Source organism: Cyprinodon tularosa, unplaced genomic scaffold, assembly GCF_016077235.1.
Source record: "Cyprinodon tularosa strain WSP-4 unplaced genomic scaffold, ASM1607723v1 ctg930, whole genome shotgun sequence".
NCBI lineage: Eukaryota > Metazoa > Chordata > Actinopteri > Cyprinodontiformes > Cyprinodontidae > Cyprinodon > Cyprinodon tularosa.
This window is the reverse complement of record NW_024039708.1, coordinates 248,835-269,628: the sequence shown is the minus strand read 5'-3', so window position 1 is coordinate 269,628 and position 20,794 is coordinate 248,835. Positions and strand designations below refer to the sequence as shown.

Genomic DNA, 20,794 nt, shown 5'->3' with positions numbered 1-20,794 from the left:
TTATGTTTATTTTCAAATAACAAATGTGGTCGGAAAACTTTAATTTTTCTTGTCTTATATATTTATTTTTGCTATTTATCCACTGAAAAATGTTTTTACTTAGTAAAAATGTCTGAGTGAGCGGTCTGAGGATTGATCTTTTTTTTCTCATAATGAGGTTTGTTGCATTCAGAAGCTCTGGTTAATAATTTGACTTATACCTTGAAGACTTAAAGGAGTCTATTTTTCGACTGATTTGACCTTTTCTCTTTCCAGGGAAACAAAAAGGGTAACTGATAATGACACACAACCAGGTAGCTGTCATAGTGTACAGGAACATCTGCCATGAGTATGGGCTGGAAGTCCCAAGGTCAAAATGGAAGACACCTCCTAAGGTAGATGAGAATGACCGAGCTAAGATCCTATGGGACTTCAAGATCCAGACTGACAAACAGGTGATGGCTAACCAACCAGACATCGTGTTGATCGACAAACAGCAGAAGAAGGCAGTAGTGATAGATGTGGCAATCCCAAGCGACAGCAACATCAAGAAGAAAGAACACGAGAAGCTTGAGAAATACCAAGGACTGAAGGAGGAGCTAGAAAAGATGTGGAAAGTAAGAGTCCCCCTGAAAATGAGAACATCATGGTTGCTCGATGCTGTAGCACAGATTGTTTACATAGTGACCGGTCTAACTAGGGAGTACCAATATGGCGGCCGGGGGCTTCACTTCATCCCCATACTACTACCAGGCAGTCAGCAATCCAGGGAACAAATAAAGATCAGTGATAGACATACACATAAGACCATACCCCGCATTGACTGTAGTGGCCCAGAAATTACGGGCGCCATCTTAGGGAGGTCAGCACTGTTCACATCAGGGCTCAAAGGCTAGGTTTGTGAAGGCATCAGAGCTTTGAAGACATTACTGAATAAACAGCACATTTACACTAAGAAACAAATGTATGATTGACTCTTAATCCCACTAATAATATTAAAGTGGGCTGAACCATTTGTTTGTTTTCAGAGAAAAAGTGAAAATTAGTTCAGTATTCAGCGAATTAAAGTTGATTAAAATTGATTCACAGCACATTACAGAGGTGTTGACCTCTCCAAGATGGCGCCAACAAATCACATCAGCACCCATAGGTGTAATTACCAAGAGGTCACTGGAAAAATAAAAAAGATAACTGATCTTTAAATATTACTTCAGTTTAATATGGGATAAAGTCAGAATTCTAACTTTAATCCCAGAATTCAGACTTTAATCTCAGAATTCTAACTCAGTTTATTTTTCCAGGTCCTAATCTCCTCCTTTTCTTTATTCTCCAGTGGGTCTGATCTCCTCCTTTTCTTTATTCTCCAGTGGGTCTGATCTCCTCCTTTTCTTTATTTTTCCAGTGGGTCTGATCTCCTCCTTTTCTTTATTTTTCCAGTGGTCCTATCTCCTCCTTTTCTTTATTTTTCCAGTGGGTCTGATCTCCTCCTTTTCTTTATTCTCCAGTGGGTCTGATCTCCTCCTTTTCTTTATTTTTCCAGTGGGTCTGATCTCCTCCTTTTCTTTATTTTTCCAGTGGCCCTGATCTCCTCCTTTTCTTTATTTTTCCAGTGGGTCTGATCTCCTCCTTTTCTTTATTTTTCCAGTGGTCCTATCTCCTCCTTTTCTTTATTTTTCCAGTGGGTCTGATCTCCTCCTTTTCTTTATTTTTCCAGTGGGTCTGATCTCCTCCTTTTCTTTATTCTCCAGTGGGTCTGATCTCCTCCTTTTCTTTATTCTCCAGTGGGTCTGATCTCCTCCTTTTCTTTATTTTTCCAGTGGGTCTGATCTCCTCCTTTTCTTTATTCTCCAGTGGGTCTGATCTCCTCCTTTTCTTTATTCTCCAGTGGGTCTGATCTCCTCCTTTTCTTTATTTTTCCAGTGGGTCTGATCTCCTCCTTTTCTTTATTTTTCCAGTGGCCCTGATCTCCTCCTTTTCTTTATTCTCCAGTGGGTCTGATCTCCTCCTTTTCTTTATTCTCCAGTGGCCCTGATCTCCTCCTTTTCCTTTCTTTCCAGTGGCCCTGATCTCCTCCTTTTCTTTTTTTTCCAGTGGGTCTGATCTCCTCCTTTTCTTTATTTTTCCAGTGGGTCTGATCTCCTCCTTTTCTTTATTTTTCCAGTGGGTCTGATCTCCTCCTTTTCTTTATTTTTCCAGTGGGTCTGATCTCCTCCTTTTCTTTATTTTTCCAGTGGGTCTGATCTCCTCCTTTTCTTTATTCTCCAGTGGGTCTGATCTCCTCCTTTTCTTTATTTTTCCAGTGGGTCTGATCTCCTCCTTTTCTTTATTTTTCCAGTGGGTCTGATCTCCTCCTTTTCTTTATTTTTCCAGTGGCCCTGATCTCCTCCTTTTCTTTATTCTCCAGTGGGTCTGATCTCCTCCTTTTCTTTTTTTTCCAGTGGGTCTGATCTCCTCCTTTTCTTTATTTTTCCAGTGGGTCTGATCTCCTCCTTTTCTTTATTTTTCCAGTGGGTCTGATCTCCTCCTTTTCTTTATTCTCCAGTGGGTCTGATCTCCTCCTTTTCTTTATTTTTCCAGTGGGTCTGATCTCCTCCTTTTCTTTATTTTTCCAGTGGGTCTGATCTCCTCCTTTTCTTTATTTTTCCAGTGGCCCTGATCTCCTCCTTTTCTTTATTCTCCAGTGGGTCTGATCTCCTCCTTTTCTTTTTTTTTCCAGTGGGTCTGATCTCCTCCTTTTCTTTATTTTTCCAGTGGGTCTGATCTCCTCCTTTTCTTTATTTTTCCAGTGGGTCTGATCTCCTCCTTTTCTTTATTTTTCCAGTGGGTCTGATCTCCTCCTTTTCTTTATTCTCCAGTGGGTCTGATCTCCTCCTTTTCTTTATTTTTCCAGTGGGTCTGATCTCCTCCTTTTCTTTATTTTTCCAGTGGCCCTGATCTCCTCCTTTTCTTTATTCTCCAGTGGGTCTGATCTCCTCCTTTTCTTTATTCTCCAGTGGGTCTGATCTCCTCCTTTTCTTTATTTTTCCAGTGGGTCTGATCTCCTCCTTTTCTTTATTTTTCCAGTGGCCCTGATCTCCTCCTTTTCTTTATTCTCCAGTGGGTCTGATCTCCTCCTTTTCTTTATTCTCCAGTGGGTCTGATCTCCTCCTTTTCTTTATTTTTCCAGTGGGTCTGATCTCCTCCTTTTCTTTATTTTTCCAGTGGGTCTGATCTCCTCCTTTTCTTTATTTTTCCAGTGGGTCTGATCTCCTCCTTTTCTTTATTTTTCCAGTGGGTCTGATCTCCTCCTTTTCTTTATTCTCCAGTGGGTCTGATCTCCTCCTTTTCTTTATTTTTCCAGTGGGTCTGATCTCCTCCTTTTCTTTATTTTTCCAGTGGCCCTGATCTCCTCCTTTTCTTTATTCTCCAGTGGGTCTGATCTCCTCCTTTTCTTTATTCTCCAGTGGGTCTGATCTCCTCCTTTTCTTTATTTTTCCAGTGGGTCTGATCTCCTCCTTTTCTTTATTTTTCCAGTGGCCCTGATCTCCTCCTTTTCTTTATTCTCCAGTGGGTCTGATCTCCTCCTTTTCTTTATTCTCCAGTGGCCCTGATCTCCTCCTTTTCCTTTCTTTCCAGTGGCCCTGATCTCCTCCTTTTCTTTTTTTTCCAGTGGGTCTGATCTCCTCCTTTTCTTTATTTTTCCAGTGGGTCTGATCTCCTCCTTTTCTTTATTTTTCCAGTGGGTCTGATCTCCTCCTTTTCTTTATTTTTCCAGTGGGTCTGATCTCCTCCTTTTCTTTATTTTTCCAGTGGGTCTGATCTCCTCCTTTTCTTTATTCTCCAGTGGGTCTGATCTCCTCCTTTTCTTTATTTTTCCAGTGGGTCTGATCTCCTCCTTTTCTTTATTTTTCCAGTGGGTCTGATCTCCTCCTTTTCTTTATTTTTCCAGTGGCCCTGATCTCCTCCTTTTCTTTATTCTCCAGTGGGTCTGATCTCCTCCTTTTCTTTTTTTTCCAGTGGGTCTGATCTCCTCCTTTTCTTTATTTTTCCAGTGGGTCTGATCTCCTCCTTTTCTTTATTTTTCCAGTGGGTCTGATCTCCTCCTTTTCTTTATTCTCCAGTGGGTCTGATCTCCTCCTTTTCTTTATTTTTCCAGTGGGTCTGATCTCCTCCTTTTCTTTATTTTTCCAGTGGGTCTGATCTCCTCCTTTTCTTTATTTTTCCAGTGGCCCTGATCTCCTCCTTTTCTTTATTCTCCAGTGGGTCTGATCTCCTCCTTTTCTTTTTTTTTCCAGTGGGTCTGATCTCCTCCTTTTCTTTATTTTTCCAGTGGGTCTGATCTCCTCCTTTTCTTTATTTTTCCAGTGGGTCTGATCTCCTCCTTTTCTTTATTTTTCCAGTGGGTCTGATCTCCTCCTTTTCTTTATTCTCCAGTGGGTCTGATCTCCTCCTTTTCTTTATTTTTCCAGTGGGTCTGATCTCCTCCTTTTCTTTATTTTTCCAGTGGGTCTGATCTCCTCCTTTTCTTTATTTTTCCAGTGGCCCTGATCTCCTCCTTTTCTTTATTCTCCAGTGGGTCTGATCTCCTCCCTTTCTTTATTTTTCCAGTGGGTCTGATCTCCTCCTTTTCTTTATTTTTCCAGTGGCCCTGATCTCCTCCTTTTCTTTATTTTTCCAGTGACCCTGATCTCCTCCTTTTCTTTATTTTTCCAGTGGTCCTGATCTCCTCCTTTTCTTTATTTTCCAGTAGGTCTGATCTTCTGGATCTCCTCCTTCAAGCCGTTTTCCCTCTGGATGGAACGCAGCAGTTCTCCTCCAGGCCAGTGGGGGCGCTGTCTCCGGCACCGTGCCCTCAGCAGCAGACGCGGAGCGGCGTCACGTCCTTTATCCTGTGAGCAGCTGTCACTCCCAGCAGCCTCCAGACGCTCCTGGGCCCATTTGGACCCCGCAGCTCCGGTTCCTCCGCGCGGGAAGAAGGAAGGACTCAGGTCGGTTAGAGGTCCTTGGCTCCGGTCGGAGCTGCTTCCGGTTCCTCCCGAACATGGAGGTGCAGCGGGCTGCTGAGGAGGAGGAGGAGGAGGTGGCTGTAGATGTTCAGGTCACAGATCTGCTCAACGCCCTGATCGCCTGGAAGGTTCCAGAGGATCTGTTCACCATCAGCAGCCTGAAGGTAAGCAGAGACATCCCAGCATGTCCGGAGGACTGGGAGGACTGGAGAGGACTGGGATGACTGGAGAGGACTGAGAGGACTGGGAGGACTGGGAGGACTGGAGAGGACTGGGATGACTGGAGAGGACTGAGAGGACTGGAGAGGACTGGGTAGATTTACTACTTTATTGTCAGATAGACTTCAGGTGAATATAGGCGCTAATTAATAAATAAATTAATTAATTAAACTCCACAATATTACTGTAACCAGGGGCGGATTTAGGTAGTTTGGGGCCCTGGGCAAAGTCAGGCAGGGGGCCTCTAAACTGACAAGACAACACATTTAACTACAACTGAGGATTAGGGCCAGGCTAGAGATTATTAAATAGTTTTTATTATTAGAATACAGTCATATCATTACAAGAATAAAGTCGCAATGAGAATAGTCATAGAATTATGAGAATAAAGTTGTAATCTTACGGAAATAAAGTCATAATTTTACAAGAATCACAACATTACATTAATAAAGTGATAAAACTATGAGACTAAAGTCATATCATTACGAGAATAAAGTCTTAACATTATGAGAATAAAGTCGTAATATTACAAAGATAAAGTCATAATATCATCACAATAAAATTGTAATGTTACTAGAATAAAGTCATAATATTTAGTATTTTATGAACTCTCTAACCAGAAGCAGTGTTTTTTCATTATCTTAGATCAATCAGTGTAATTGAGAGGATTTGGATCTTGTTTAGTTTTGTTGATAAAGTCTGCCATTAGCGGACGAAAGGCCTTTCTGTGCCTCATTTCCTCCTCGTTTCTGTCCTTTAGCTGGAAATTTACCAGTCTGCTGCCGTGGGCAGGATACCCCATTTTAGCGTTTAACGTTGCCATGACAATGTAAATTCCATGAACCTGTGTTAATTAGGCCTAAAAATAATCCAATTACACAAAACTTTCATAAAAAATTAATAAATTGTTTATTGTATTGTATTTTTGATGCATTTTCTAAAATGTCTTTCTCTAGCCACCCCTAGTGGTGAGAGGGTAGAATCTCCCATAAGTATGGTACTAAAAGTACTAATTTCTTTACTTCAGTCACTAAAGAATGCTAATTCACATGTTTTAAAATATTTTAATGATTTTATGAGACAGTTTGATGCTTTTTACATTAGTCTGTTAAACAGCTTCTGTGACATCATCATGGGACATGCTCAGAGCAGACCTGCAAAGTAAGATTAAACCACGTTTATCTGCATTCTACTTGTTTCTTTCTTTACGCACTATATACCATAATCCTAACATGAAAGGAAAACATAGAACTCAAAAAGACTAGATTTATGTTTAAATCCAAAGCTGATAAAGTTAGCTCCTGGAAGGAGCGTAGCATCCCACTTCCTGTACAGATCGGGAACAGATGAGTGATAAAACGGAAAGGGAAAAACTAAATTTAGTTTTGTTTTTGCTAAATAAAATGGAGGGCGACCCTGGTGTATATCTGTTAGTGCAAATGAGCGGATGGTAGGGATAGTGCTAGCGGTACGGATCGGGTAGGCGGAGTCCTTCTAGCTAGAACATCGCAGAAATAGGAACACGCTCTGCTTTGGTTCCATCCAACCTTCTCCCTCCTCTGGTCCTCTCATCGTCCCCTTCTGCTTTTTTTTTCCCAGGCCAGCTTTGAGACCCTGTTCCGCTCATTTGACCCAGAGGTCCAGTTCCAGTACTTCCGGTCCTTCAGACGGGTCCGAATCAGCTTCAGCGATGCTGCCGCGGCGGCCGAGGCCCGGCTCAGACTCCACAGAACCGACTTCAACGGAACCGAGATCAGACTCTACTTTCCGCAGGTGACGCACCTCATGCTGGCCGAGATCTTTCCTCCATCCCTAAAATGTTTACATATTTTTGACAATCTTTGTATAACTCCTGCTCTATTTCAATAATTGATTAATCACGATAATTTGTTTCAGCCTTAAACAGAAAAGCTTTCCTTGACCTCAGATGCTTAATGACCCAGCTTACATCTTTTTTTATGCCGGTGGTGCAGTTTGGGTATTTTGGACAATCCAAGGACCTGTTAGGCCAGTATATCCACTCTAGCTGAAACAATCATTATTCTTTGGAGCGGCCTCAGAGGTAGGAACATAAACGCTGTGTTCTGGTTTACGGCTCCGTTTGACAATAAAAACACTCTGAAAATGTTAAACCGGACCGAACCACTCAGTGGAAACTAGGCTTTCAGGGTGTTAAGATCAGGTCAAGAACAAACCAGATTCTCAGCATCTTCAGTAGGGATGGGGATCGTTATTATTTATTGATATCGATACTCATTATCGATCCAATTCTTTATCGATGCCACTATCGATACTTTTCTGTTATTTGGTGGAAAGACGATGCGACAAAATGTTTTAACAGACAGAAAGGAAGTGGGGAAAAAATTATTTGAAGAAATGTCTTCTTTTGGTTTAAAAAAATATATACATTTTCACAATTGTGGGTTAATGTATTGTCTACTGTCACTTTTCATCATGTTTTTAGTGATTAGGAAAATATTTAGCGAATAAATAATTGTATTTTAAATTAAATGTAATTTTTAATAAACGTTGGCATCAGTAGTTTAATTATATATTCTAAAATAATTAGAGCAATATACAACTGTATTACTCATGTTTCTCGCCAAAAACTCAATTTCCCGTTTTCTTTACGTTACACTTGAACGCATCATGATAACCTAATTGTCGTTTTACTGAGCCAATCTGAACGCATCATCACGCAGCACGTCTGAAACTTTATTTACTTTTCAAGCTAACTAGCTTGTATGCTTCCGATTACAAGACGGATTTCACAATTAATATTTTTAACTGACCGGACAAGCTGCAAAGTCTGTGTGCGCGTTTACCAGCGGTACTCTGAGTGGATGATGAAGACGGGCCGACTGCGGTGCGGCGGCAGCAGCAGGAGGAGGAGGAGTCGAGGGACACACAATTATGTTACAGGACCTCCGGGAGAAAAAAAAAACGACCAGACTCGATAGTGGTATCGATAAACCCAAACGTTATTGATTTTCGGGTTTTGAAAAAAGTGGAACCGGGTCCTTGATAGAACCGGGTTTCGATCCCCATCCCTAATCTTCAGCTCCTTTTAGGGCTGCTGCTAACAATTATTTTGCAAATCGATTAATTATTTTTTCAATGAATAAGTGGATAGCCAAAGGTTCTTTAAAGAAGATTTTACAAAATTAAACCAGATGAAAATGAAAGTTTTTTATTATTCTGGATAGAGTTGACAGGTGATAGATTTTTTTTTTTACTTAAAAGCTTTCCTGGCCTTCAGACGGTGGATGACCCAACTTACATCTTTTTTCTGCCTTTTTCCCACTGAGGGGTGCGATCCGCGTTTCTCTGCCAGTAGGTGGCTCTTTTAGGCCTCTCTATCTCCACCCTAACTGAACCAAACCGTTATTTTTTGGATCAAGGGTGTAGGTTTGATTCCAGCTTTGGTAGGGACACTATTGGTCTGATGTCATTGGTCTGATGTCATTGGTCCTTTGCTAAAATATTCATTTCTCTGTGTTTAATGTGAGCATCAGGACACATTTAGTTTAAAGAGAACAGCAGCATTAATATAAATCTTATTAGCTCTACACTCACTAGATGCTGTTTATCAATGTTTAAAGCATCTCTGGCTCTGATCAATGTGGAATTAGGACTTTTTTCCACTTTGAAAAGGTTTGCATTTAAACTTACCAGCGACTGAGACAGAAGGTAAATATTTAACCCAATATAGTCTAAATATTAGGGATGCACGATATAATCGGCCCCCTATCGGTATCGGCCTTAAAACTGAATATCGGACATCGGCCACCCCACCGATATTTAACCCGATATTTGATCAGCTTCTGAGTTTCTAAAGTCTAAAAAAAAAAAATAAATACTACTTCTTCTTCTTCCTCAAAAACTTCTTTTTTACAGACTTAAAAACTTCTAAAGACGAGGGAAAAAATATTGATCCATCAAAATATCCCAATATCTTCATATGCTGATATATTGCCATTTAAAAACACCATATCAATCTCTTTTACTAATGAAATATTGCTATATGTCATCGTTATGCTACGAAATCCCCCGAAAATTCACAAAATGTTGCCATATTTTTATATGTTGATATATTGACGCGGTATCGATCTATTTTACTAACAAAATCTCACAAGAATTTGCAAAATATCACGAGAGTTTGTAACAGAACGATGAAATTTCACCAGATTTTGAAAGTAAAATAGATCGATACCGCGTTTTTAAAAATCTATTTGATATCAGCATATGAAAATATATTTGAGTATATTATTTTTCAAAGTGTCAGAAATGGATAACAAAACTGCTATTTTCAATGACTACTTATTTTTGTCCAGCTTTAACATCGGTATCGATATCGGTTATCGGCTACATGAGTTTTAAAATATCGGCATATCGGATATCGGCCAAAATCCCAATATCCTGCATCCCTACTAAATATGTCTGTTATATGTGATTTATCCTGTTTTCTTTTGAAGATATAGAATAGAGGTAAACTCGCTCTTATTGTTTTATCTCTATGCTCTCTCTGTATCATGCCAAATAATACATTCAGGGACGATAAATAAATGTGTTTAAATGAGCACTGGAACTATAAGAGGAGCCGACACTGAGCATTTCAAATATTAACTTCACTATAAGCTGTTCATCTGGGCTGTAGTTACTCTGTGTCGCCCATTTCATGTATTTGATCTATGGCTGAAACAATTAATCAGATTAATCGATTATTTAAATAATAAACTAATTTAGTAATTGATTAATCATTAACTGGAGTATAGAGCCACTAAAATGCGTCTTTAGCCGACAGAGCGACGCACTTAGAGCAGGAATTATACCAAGATCATTCAACATTATATCTGTTTCCTTCAATCATTAATATTTCTATTATAAACAGGGTTCCCGCGTGTCCTTAAAAAGTCTTAAAAGGCATTGAATTCTTCAAAATAAAACTAAGGCCTTAATTGTTATTAAAATGTCTTAAATCAGTCTTTTGTAGGTCTTCATTTTTAAAACATCATAAATAGGATTATTTTTATTATGATTTATTTTTGTAATCTAAATAAAATGTTAAAATTGACATGTATTTTTTTTAATAAACAAAATAATAATAACGGCTCGCCATTATTGGTTCCGTCCCGATAGCGGAACCAATAAGGCGTTGTTGCTGCCGGGGCATTTGGGAGATGCAACATTAACTTTTTGTCTGGAAAATATGAGCAAGTGTAAATGTAACCAAAATTGTCTCCAGCCAAGAGTTTCCTCCATGGCTAAAACCAGTAGCCTTGAGAGACCATCCTGATCTCGCGAGCTTTCAAGGTTTCACTCGATAATCAGTCTGGAGACTCTCCGTTAAAGAAAATTTGGAGCCGTTCACCAAACGAACGTCCAATCAGCGTTGGCTTTGAGGCGGGTTGAGGTGTGACGCAACGAGAAGCGCGACAGTTCAGTCTAAAGAACATGGCGGCTTCAGCCGATGAAACTAGCGTTAGCGTGGCTATCGAGCAAGTTTTATGGGAATTACAGAGTATTTCTTCACTGAAAGAAGAGCAAAACACTGCTCTGGAGGCTTTTCTCAGAGGAAAAGATGTTTTTGCTCTTCTCCCGACTGGTTTCGGCAAGAGTTTGATCTATCAATTGGCTCCTCTTCGTCGTCGCTCTGTTAGTACGTCATATGCTTCGTTGATCTGATTGGTTTATTTGGCCCGTCTATCCCCAACATAGGCCAATCAGCTAACCAGGATTTTCCCCCTTCCTAAAATTACTTCAACGGAAGGTTTCCAGATGGATATGCGGAGCAAATTTTTTAGCTTTCTTCCTGTATGGGAAGCTTTTCAAAATTTGAAACATTAGTGCATAGTTTATGTTAAAATAAACCTTTGGGTAAAGTTGTCGCAAGCAGGTTTTTCTTGTGAATTTGGTGTTAAATTTTTATTTCAAGTGGCATTAAAAAGTCTTAAAAAGTCTTGAATTGAACTGCATTATGCTGTAGGAACCCTGTATAGAAGAGGGTTTTTAATAGTAAAGGATTAAATGAAACACAACCTTTTATCATCGTCGTATATTGCTGCTGTTTAAATATTTTCTTATGTCTATTTTAAAACACTGAGAATGAGCCTAAGTTTATTCAAATATAAAATCACTTTTAACAATTATAAAGACAATATAACACTATCTTATCTGTAATGTAATAATATCCTAAATAAACAGCCAGATTCAAGCATTATTTACCAGACATTAATGTTTAAACTGTTTTACTTATAGACTGTGTGGAAAAATAGAAAAATAGAATCAGTGTAAATAGAGTTCCTCTGTTTGTCTTTATTCTATTTCTAGAAGTATAATCAATTACATAAACTATTATGTAGAAAACAAAAAAAGCAGATCTTCATCCTTCTCGTGTTATTATAGCACCTCCAAGGGTCACTATAGAACGATAAAGTTCTGCTGACCTAACCTGACTCCGCCAGATGGATTTGCTCCTCATATCCATCTGGAAACCTTCCGTTGAAGTAATTTTAGGAAGGGGGAAAATCCTGGTTAGCTGATTGGCCTATGTTGGTGATAGACGGGCCAAATAAACCAATCTGATCAACAAAGCATATGATGTACTAACAGAGTGACGACGAAGAGGAGCCAATTGATAGATCAAACTCTTGCCGAAACCAGTCGGGAGAAGAGCAAAAACATCTTTTCCTCTGAGAAAAGCCTCCAGAGCAGTGTTTTGCTCTTCTTTCAGTGAACAAATACTCTGTAATGCCCATAAAACTTGCTCGATAGCCACGCTAACGCTAGTTTCATCGGCTGAAGCCGCCATGTTCTTTAGACTGAACTGTCGCGCTTCTCGTTGCGTCACACCTCAACCCGCCTCAAAGCCAACGCTGATTGGACGTTCGTTTGGTGAACGGCTCCAAATTTTCTTCAACGGAGAGTCTCCAGACTGATCTGCGAGTGAAACCTTGAAAGCTCGCCAGATCAGGATGGTCTCACGAGGCTAGTGCAGACCAGGATCAGAACCCTAGACTGGATTAAGAGCAGTAAGATCAAATTTTAGATAAATAAGAGACACAGACCAAGGAGTAAAGTTTAAATGCCGGCTTCTTATTGAACATATGGATAAAAGACAATGACTGACATTCAACATTTATTGTGGAATAAATCCCTTTTTGTGTTAAACGCCTTTAGTTATATTAAGTTCCTTTTGGATCCTATCAATATAAGTTGCAACCTTTAGCTATTTTAATTTTCAGTTCAAGGTATTTCTCTTTTCAACTCTTTTATTAATGAGTTTAGTTCTATTTATTTCAACTCTTTTAGTTTATTTTAGCATTTGGAACCAAACAATGAATAAGACTGCATTAATACAGTATAATGGTGCATGCTCAAGAAAATAAAATACAGTTGAAATGTTACAAAACTCAAAATATTCAGCAAAAGTCTGTATTCCACAGAATAAAGTCTCTTCCTTTCAGATTTTTTTCTCTGTTTGATCAGTCCAATGTTACGCCTGGATCCACTGGTTCTGGTGGAAGGTGAAAAGATCCCACCAGTTCAGATGTAAAGCATTAAACATCCAGCAGGGGGAGCAATCCTGGCTCATGCACAGTTCACACTGTGTCCACAGGGTGGCTCACCATCTTCACTGGAAAAAATAAGTCATTTTTTTTCTTAAAATAAGTGCATTTGTTCTTGGATTGAGGAGGTAAAAGATCAATTTTGCCAATGGAACAAGAGAATTTACACTTAGAATAAGAAAATACAATTGCATTGTCTCATTTCAAGTGCATTTTTATCTAATTATCTTATTTTAAGTGTCAAAATACTCATTCCACTGGCAAATAATCTCATTTACCTACTGAAATTAAGAATAAATACACTTAATTTAAGGAAATTTTACTTATTTCTAGATTGTTTTTCCAGTTCAGTGTCTAATCAACAATCCCGTTTAATCCAAGCACACAAACCATCAATAAAGAGTCCGGTTGCTTTGCAAAACGCCAGCAGTTCAAAACCACAAAACAATAAAATATCTTCTTTAGAGGGAAAACAGAAAAACCTTTCTTAGAGTAGCATAATGTTGTTTTCAGGCTGGTTTCTCCACTTATTTTTCTGCTAATTTTACCGCAGTACTTTGCGTCTCACCATCCTGCAACGATCTGATTGGATGGAAGAAATCTACTCGGGTTTCAAACATTTAATAATGTAAATAATTTATTTTGATGTTTTTTTATTTTTTTCTATCAAATATTATACATTAAAATAAAAAAAAATAGATATATTTTAGCACATGAACTAATTTATTGACTTTTATTTTTTATTATTTTCAGCATTTATTGTTGTTTTCATTAACACTCTGTTAACCTCTGGGTAACATTATGTTCTATAAAAGAAATAAAAGCTGTTATTTCCACCTGAACTGCCGTCAGAATGAAAACAGAAATATTGTTAAAGGGAATCAGAAATGTTGATAGTTTACAGTCTTTGTTCATTTTAACAGCAGTTTAATGAACTCCTGTCTGACTCACAATATTTAGTTTAATAAATAAATCCTAACGTTGGTTTCTTTCATTTCTTAAGTTCATCAAATCCAAACTGTTTCCTGCTTCTTTACAGAACTGCAGTCAGAAGCTTTCGCCTGTTTTAGTCTAGATTATATTTAGTGTTTTAATTGGGACTAGTTTCCTAGCCTAATATTAACTTTGGTAACCACCGTATTCTAGCGTCATTTGTTTTATTTCGCTCTCCAAGCAGACAGACCAGAAAACAACCAGTCAGAAAGAGAGGAGGAGGAACTTAAGGCAGAAGAATCAGAGAGATAAACAGAACAGTTCAGTTCCATGCGCTGCTGCGTGGGAGGAAAGGAAAGAGCAGCTGCAGCTACCAGGCAGAGGAGCTGAGGGAGGAAAAGAAGCTGCAACGACTACAGCTGGAAATTAGAAACATGTTGTTCACATTTAATACTAGTAGGTCCGACATGTTGGTAGAGACATGTCCCTATGGTCGCTATGCTAACCTACGCCCACGCCTCACAGGTAGGAACATTAAGGTTGAGTTCAGGTTTGGTTTTATGGCTCAGTTTGACAATGGAAACTCCCAAAAAGTTAAACCGGACTGAACCACTGGGTGGAAACTAGGTTTTCTGGGTGTTTAGTTCAGGTGGAGAACGTTCCAGATTCTCAGCATCTTCACCTCCTTTTAGGACTGCTGATGAAAATTACTTTGCAAATTGATTATTTTTCAATCAATAATCTGATAGCAAAATATTCTCTGATAAAGACTTTTCCACTGGAGGAGTTCTGGATAGATGAAAAATCTTTTTTTTGTTTTTTAAATGAAAACTTTTTTTTAACGTTGTCAGATCATTGCATAAATGATAATAAAGCAAAACATCTAATTTCTCCTCAGCATTTTAATCCAATAAAACACACAAGAGTTCGACCTTTGAACTATCTGGGTGACGTTTGTTGTCGGCGGGTAAAAAGGAGATGGAAGATAATTAAGTTGCCATAGTAACAGAGTCCGCCTCCAAGCAAAGCGGCTTCATCAAACCCAAATGAGGATGAAATAACCCAGACTAGGATGACTGAGCCTGTTTTTTTCTGATTAACTTGGAGCCAATCAGAGCTTTGCTTTTTCTCCTCCTGTTTCCTGTAGTCGGTCCACATCGGGAGCCCTCGTCTGAAGCCCCCCAAACCGGAGAAGCAGTTCCTGATCTCCCCCCCGGCCTCCCCTCCTGTCGGCTGGGAGCAGTCCCACGACGCTACCCCCGTCATCAACTACGACCTGCTGTGCGCCATCTCCAAGATCGGACCAGGTAACTTCTTACTGGGGGACCTCTGTGTTGTTGGGGGTCCAACAGTGTTTCCAGGGGTCTACTGTGTTCCTGGGGGCCGGTGGTGGCCCTGGGGGCCAGCTGTATCTCTGGGGGCCAGTGGTGTCCCTGGGGTCTGCTGTGTTTCTGGGGGCCGGCGGTGTCCCTGGGGTCTGCTGTGTTCCTGGGGGCCGGTGGTGTCCCTGGGGTCTGCTGTGTTCCTGGGGGCCGGTGGTGTCCCTGGGGTCTGCTGTGTTCCTGGGGGCCGGTGGTGTCCCTGGGGTCTGCTGTGTTCCTGGGGGCCGGCGGTGTCCCTGGGGTCTGCTGTGTTCCAGGGGCCCGCTGTGTTCCTAAGGACCCGCTGTGTCCCTGGGGTCCCGCAGTGTTCCTGGGGTCCTGCAGTGTTCCTGGGGGCCCGCAGTGTTCCTGGGGTCCCGCAGTGTTCTTGGGGTCCCGCAGTGTTACTGGGGTCCCGCAGTGTTCTTGGGGTCCCGCAGTGTTCCTGGGGGCCCGCAGTGTTCCTGGGGTCCCGCTGTGTTACTGGGGTCCCGCTGTGTTACTGGGGTCCCGCAGTGTTACTGGGGTCCCGCAGTGTTACTGGGGTCCCGCGGTGTTCCTGGGGTCCCGCGGTGTTCCTTGGGGCCCGCGGTGTTCCTGGGGTCCTGCAGTGTTCTTGGGGTCCCGCAGTGTTCCTGGGGTCCCGCAGTGTTTCTGAGGTCCCGCAGTGTTCTTGGGGTCCCGCAGTGTTCCTGGGGTCCCGCAGTGTTCCTGGGGTCCCGCAGTGTTCCTGGGGTCCCGCAGTGTTCCTGGGGGCCAGCAGTGTTCCTGGGGGCCAGCAGTGTTACTGGGGTCCCGCAGTGTTCCTGGGGGCCAGCAGTGTTACTGGGGTCCCGCAGTGTTACTGGGGGCCAGCAGTGTTCCTGGGGTCCCGCAGTGTTCCTGGGGTCCCGCAGTGTTCCTGGGGTCCCGCAGTGTTCCTGGGGTCCCGCAGTGTTCTTGGGGTCCCGCAGTGTTCCTGGGGTCCCGCAGTGTTACTGAGGTCCCGCAGTGTTCTTGGGGTCCCGCAGTGTTCCTGGGGTCCCGCAGTGTTCCTGGGGTCCCGCAGTGTTCCTGGGGTCCCGCAGTGTTCCTGGGGGCCAGCAGTGTTCCTGGGGGCCAGCAGTGTTACTGGGGTCCCGCAGTGTTCCTGGGGGCCAGCAGTGTTACTGGGGTCCCGCAGTGTTCCTGGGGTCCCGCAGTGTTCCTGGGGTCCCGCAGTGTTCCTGGGGTCCCGCAGTGTTCTTGGGGTCCCGCAGTGTTCCTGGGGTCCCGCAGTGTTCCTGGGGTCCCGCAGTGTTCCTGGGGGCCCGCAGTGTTCCTGGGGTCCCGCTGTGTTACTGGGGTCCCGCAGTGTTACTGGGGTCCCGCAGTGTTACTGGGGTCCCGCAGTGTTCCTGGGGTCCCGCTGTGTTACTGGGGGCCAGCAGTGTTACTGGGGGCCAGCAGTGTTACTGGGGTCCCGCAGTGTTCCTGGGGTCCCGCAGTGTTCCTGGGGTCCCGCAGTGTTCCTGGGGTCCCGCAGTGTTCCTGGGGGCCAGCAGTGTTACTGGGGTCCCGCAGTGTTCCTGGGGTCCCTCAGTGTTTCTTGGGGCCCGCAGTGTTCTTGGGGTCCCGCAGTGTTCCTGGGGTCCCGCAGTGTTCCTGGGGTCCCGCAGTGTTCCTGGGGTCCCGCAGTGTTCCTGGGGTCCTGCAGTGTTACTGGGGTCCAGCAGTGTTACTGGGGGCCCGCATTGTCCCTTGAAGCCAGCAGTGTTCCTAGGGGCCCGCTGTGTTTCTACTGTTGCACCTTCTCCCAGATGAAGTGGGGGTCCTCTGTAGCGTCCCCAATGCTAACCTTCTCTTCTGCCGCCCACAGGAGAGACGTATGAGCTCCACACGGCCACGCCCACCACCCCCAGCGTCGTGGTCCACGTCTGCGAGGATGAGCAGGGACTCGGTCCAACCGTTGCCGACTGCAGCCAGCAGGAGAAGCCCCTCGCCCCCCGGCCAAAGATCGTCCAGACTCGAAGGCCCGACTTCATGCCAGGGGCGGAGCAGTGAACAGGGCGCCCAGCAAGGGGGCGGAGTTTAACCTGATAAGGAGCTCAGAGGTTTGGGGGTGTAGAGCACCCTCTAGGGAGCGGATCAGGGAGCGCAGGCTGATTTCCAAGATGGAGTCAGGAGGCTGGCTGCTGATTGGACCGTAGATTGGACCAAGTTTAGTCATCAGATGACGTCATGTCTGCCCCTTCTTCATTTAGCCTGCTGCTTCATTTCTGCTGCCCCCTGGTGTTCCGAACACAAAAGTTTCCTTTAAGCACCTTAAAAAAAGGTGTTTAATAAGTATTCATGCCCCCTGGATCAGTGAGAGGAGGAACAAAGAAAAAGCTTACAGCGCGGCTGACTTGGCTCCAAATTGGCGTCCAGAGGTGGGCCTTCTTGTCCAGGCGGGCTGAACCAGAACCCAAACAGTTTGTCTTCAGATTTGAACTTCAATTATATTTGAGTTTAACGTCATTTATGGATCGCTCAGCAGGCTGATCCGGTCCAATCCAGTCTAATCTGACCCCCCCCTCCCCCTCAGCAGCCAGCCAGGCCTCTGGGTTGTCAGCAGCCATATTCCTTTTAGTTCTAGCTCTACGCCCCCCGCTGCACCACCTGTGGAGTTCTTCTCCCTCAGTGACCCGATTCCGGTGGCCCGGTTCTGGTGGCCCGCCACATTACACCAGAATGGGAGGGGGGGATTTATTCCTATCTGGGTTGGATATGCTAACATGTAGCTGTTTGTCCTTCAGCGCTAACCTGTCCTCAAAGATATGTTTATTTAGGGAAGAGCTCCCACTCTGTAGAGAATCTACTCCTCTGTTTGAGCAGCATTAGTGATGCTGATGTAAACGCTGACCCATACGTGCTGTAGAGGAGCTTAGCTCATGGTTTCATGTTTAACTGGGGGGGGGGGGTTCTGTTTGTCTGCTGCATCAGTAAATAAAAGTTTGACTCTCCATGAAGCAGTTTGTGTGTTTGCTAACCTTGAATCGCCTCAAACAGGAAGCGGTTTGGAGGCGAATGGGATCCAGAGCTAAATGGAACCAGAACCTTCTCTGAATAATCTGTTGGTTTCTAAATGTTCTGCTGCTGCTGGAGGTTCGGTCCTGGCAGCAGGTTTGGTTAAGTCAACCGGATCTCGCAATGTACCAAGGACCAATCCTGCCATAATTAAAAAGGTATACAGAATAAATACATACAGAAATATATGAAGGACTTTATTGTTAATATAAAATTGCTTAAAAAATATAATTTATCTATTGTTGAAGATATATCCTATTTTTCATATTAGCCACTTTTTCAAGCAATTTTATATTATTAAATCAGTTTATGTATTTTTAATAATGGTAGGATTGGTCCTCCACAGATTTACACTGAATAACAAAATAAAAGACTTAAAAAAAAAAATGTAGAACATAGAATATTTATATATATATATATATATATTCTTAAGTCCCCCTGAAAATGAGAACATCATGGTTGTTCCATGCTGTAGCACACGGATTGTTTACATTGTGAGCGGTCTAACTAGGGAGTACCAATATGGCGGCCTGTAGCCTAACTTTAAACCTGAACTACCAATGAACAATCAGTAATCCAGTGAATAAATAGCGATACGTGGTTAAAGTACGCTACTTAAAGCTCATATAAATGCATCATTAATCGGGCGGCTTTAGCGATGTAATAAGACGGTATAATGGCCTCCTTATGGAAGTATTTAAATTAAAATTAAACAATACAATATCTGTGCGTGTTTATATCATTACGATCTCGTATATTCGCATCTTTATAATTTCGTAAATGCATGTTTTTTATTGTAAATTTGCATTTTAATCTCGTACATTTTCTACTTTTCCCCTCTAAATTAGCATCTTTATAATCTTGTAAATTTGTGTTTTTTTCTTGTTAATTTGTCTATTTATTCTTGTACATTTGCTACTTGTTTCCTTCTAAATTTGCATGTTTAGATCATAAATTTGGGTTTATTAACTTGTAAATTTGCGTGTTTTTTTTCTCATAAAATTACATGTTTATTCTCGTAAATTTGTTAAATCTTTCTTCTAAATTTGCATGCCTTTAATTTCGTAAATTTGTAGCTTTGCGTGTTTTTTCTCATAAAATTACATGTTTATTCTCGTAAATTTGCTAAATCTTTCGTCTAAATTTGCATACCTTTAATTGTGTAAATTTGTAGCTTTAGAATTTCGTAAATGTGCATGTTTTTTTCTCGTAAATTTGCATTTTAGTCTCGTACATTTTCTACTTTTCCCCTCTAAATTAGCATCTTTATAATCTTGTAAATTTGTGTTTTTTTTCTTGTTAATTTGCCGATTTATTCTGGTACATTTGCTACTTGTTTCCTTCTAAATTTGCATGTTTAGATCATATATTTGAGTTTATTTACTTGTAGCTTTGCGTGTTTTTTCTCATAAAATTACATGTTTATTCTCATTAATTTGTTAAATCTTTCTTCCAAATTTGCATGCCTTTAATTTCGTAAATTTGTAGCTTTAAAATTTCGTAAATGTCCATGTTTTTTTCTCGTAAATGTGCTTTTTAGTCTCATACATTTTCTACTTTTCCCCTCTTAATATCTTTATCTTTATAATCTTGAAAATTTGTGTTTTTTTTCTTGTTAATTTGTTTATTTATTCTTTTACATTTGCTAGTTGTTTACTTCTAAATTTGCATGTTTAGATCATAAATTTGGGTTTATTAACTTGTAACCTTGTGTGTTTTTTCTCATAAAATTACATTTTTATTCTCGTAAATTTGCTAAATCTTTCGTCTAAATTTGCATGCCTTTAATTCCGTAAATTTGTAGCTTTATAATTTCGTAAATGTGCATGTTTTTTTCTTGTAAATTTGCATTTTAGTCTCGTACATTTTCTACTTTTCCCCTCTTAATTAGCATCTTTATAATCTTGTTAATTTGTCTATTAATTCTTGTACATTTGCTACTTGTTTCCTTCTAAATTTGCATGTTTAGTTCATAAATTTGGGTTTTTTTACTTGTAAATTTGCGTGTTTTTCTTCTAAATTTGCATTTTAGTCTCGTACATTTTCTACTTTTCCCCTCTTAATTAGCACTTTATAATTTAGTAAATTTATTTATTTTTTTTTTCTCTGCCTATTCATCTTGTACATTTGCTGCTTGTTTATATCATTTTGGTGTTTTTACTTGTGAATTTGCGTGTTTTTTCACGTAAATATCCCACTTTAAACCCTAAAAATTCCAAAAAGGATGAGATGTATTTACAGTCCTGCTGCTGTTGGACCGTCTGCTCTGTGAAGGAAGTGTTTGTTTGTTTTTCCACGGACATTGAACGCATCACCAGAGGGTGACCCCAGTGGTCACATGAGCAACTGGAATCCACATGTAAGACCTGTCAGTTCTCATGTTCCTCAGCGATGATGCTGTACGTGTAGGACTGGAATAGTTCCCACAGCTCAGTGAAACCGGATCCCATCTATGGAAGGAAGGTCCGCTGGTCCTGTGGGGCAGAACCAAACCAGAACCAGGTCTAAACCTTATGGGATCCTGCCTGCTGATGGTCTCAGATGGAGACGATCTGCTGTGGCGGGACGGTGCCGTGGACGTCAGGGTTCTGTGAAGGTTCTCCCTCTGTGCAGAACCCACTCCTCGGGTTCAGAACCTCTTGCTTTGCGTTCTGAGGGCCGTCCACCCGCAGGAATCCTGCCACGTGCCTCTGAGCTTCGATAACGAGGGTCAGGTGTCGCC

The 20,794-nt window shown here is 41.6% G+C and overlaps 1 protein-coding gene across 1 annotated transcript; it reads left to right on the top strand.

Moving 5' to 3' along the window:
* Positions 1-4,824: 4,824 nt before the first annotated feature.
* Positions 4,825-17,814, top strand: LOC119776430 (calcipressin-1-like). The gene is made up of 4 exons (XM_038274821.1): positions 4,825-5,128; positions 6,783-6,956; positions 14,832-14,991; positions 16,883-17,814. Exons 1-4 carry the CDS (start codon positions 5,000-5,002, stop codon positions 17,065-17,067), a joined length of 648 nt encoding a protein of 215 aa, XP_038130749.1. The 5' UTR covers positions 4,825-4,999; the 3' UTR covers positions 17,068-17,814.
* Positions 17,815-20,794: the final 2,980 nt, after the last annotated feature.

Coding starts and splice junctions, on each gene's coding strand:
- LOC119776430 (XM_038274821.1), top strand. CDS start 5,000: ATGGAGGTGCAGCGGGCTGCTGAGGAGGAGGAGGAGGAGGTGGCTGTA. Junction 5,129..6,782: donor TCACCATCAGCAGCCTGAAG/GTAAGCAGAGAC, acceptor TTTTTTTCCCAG/GCCAGCTTTGAGACCCTGTT. Junction 14,992..16,882: donor CATCTCCAAGATCGGACCAG/GTAACTTCTTAC, acceptor TGCCGCCCACAG/GAGAGACGTATGAGCTCCAC.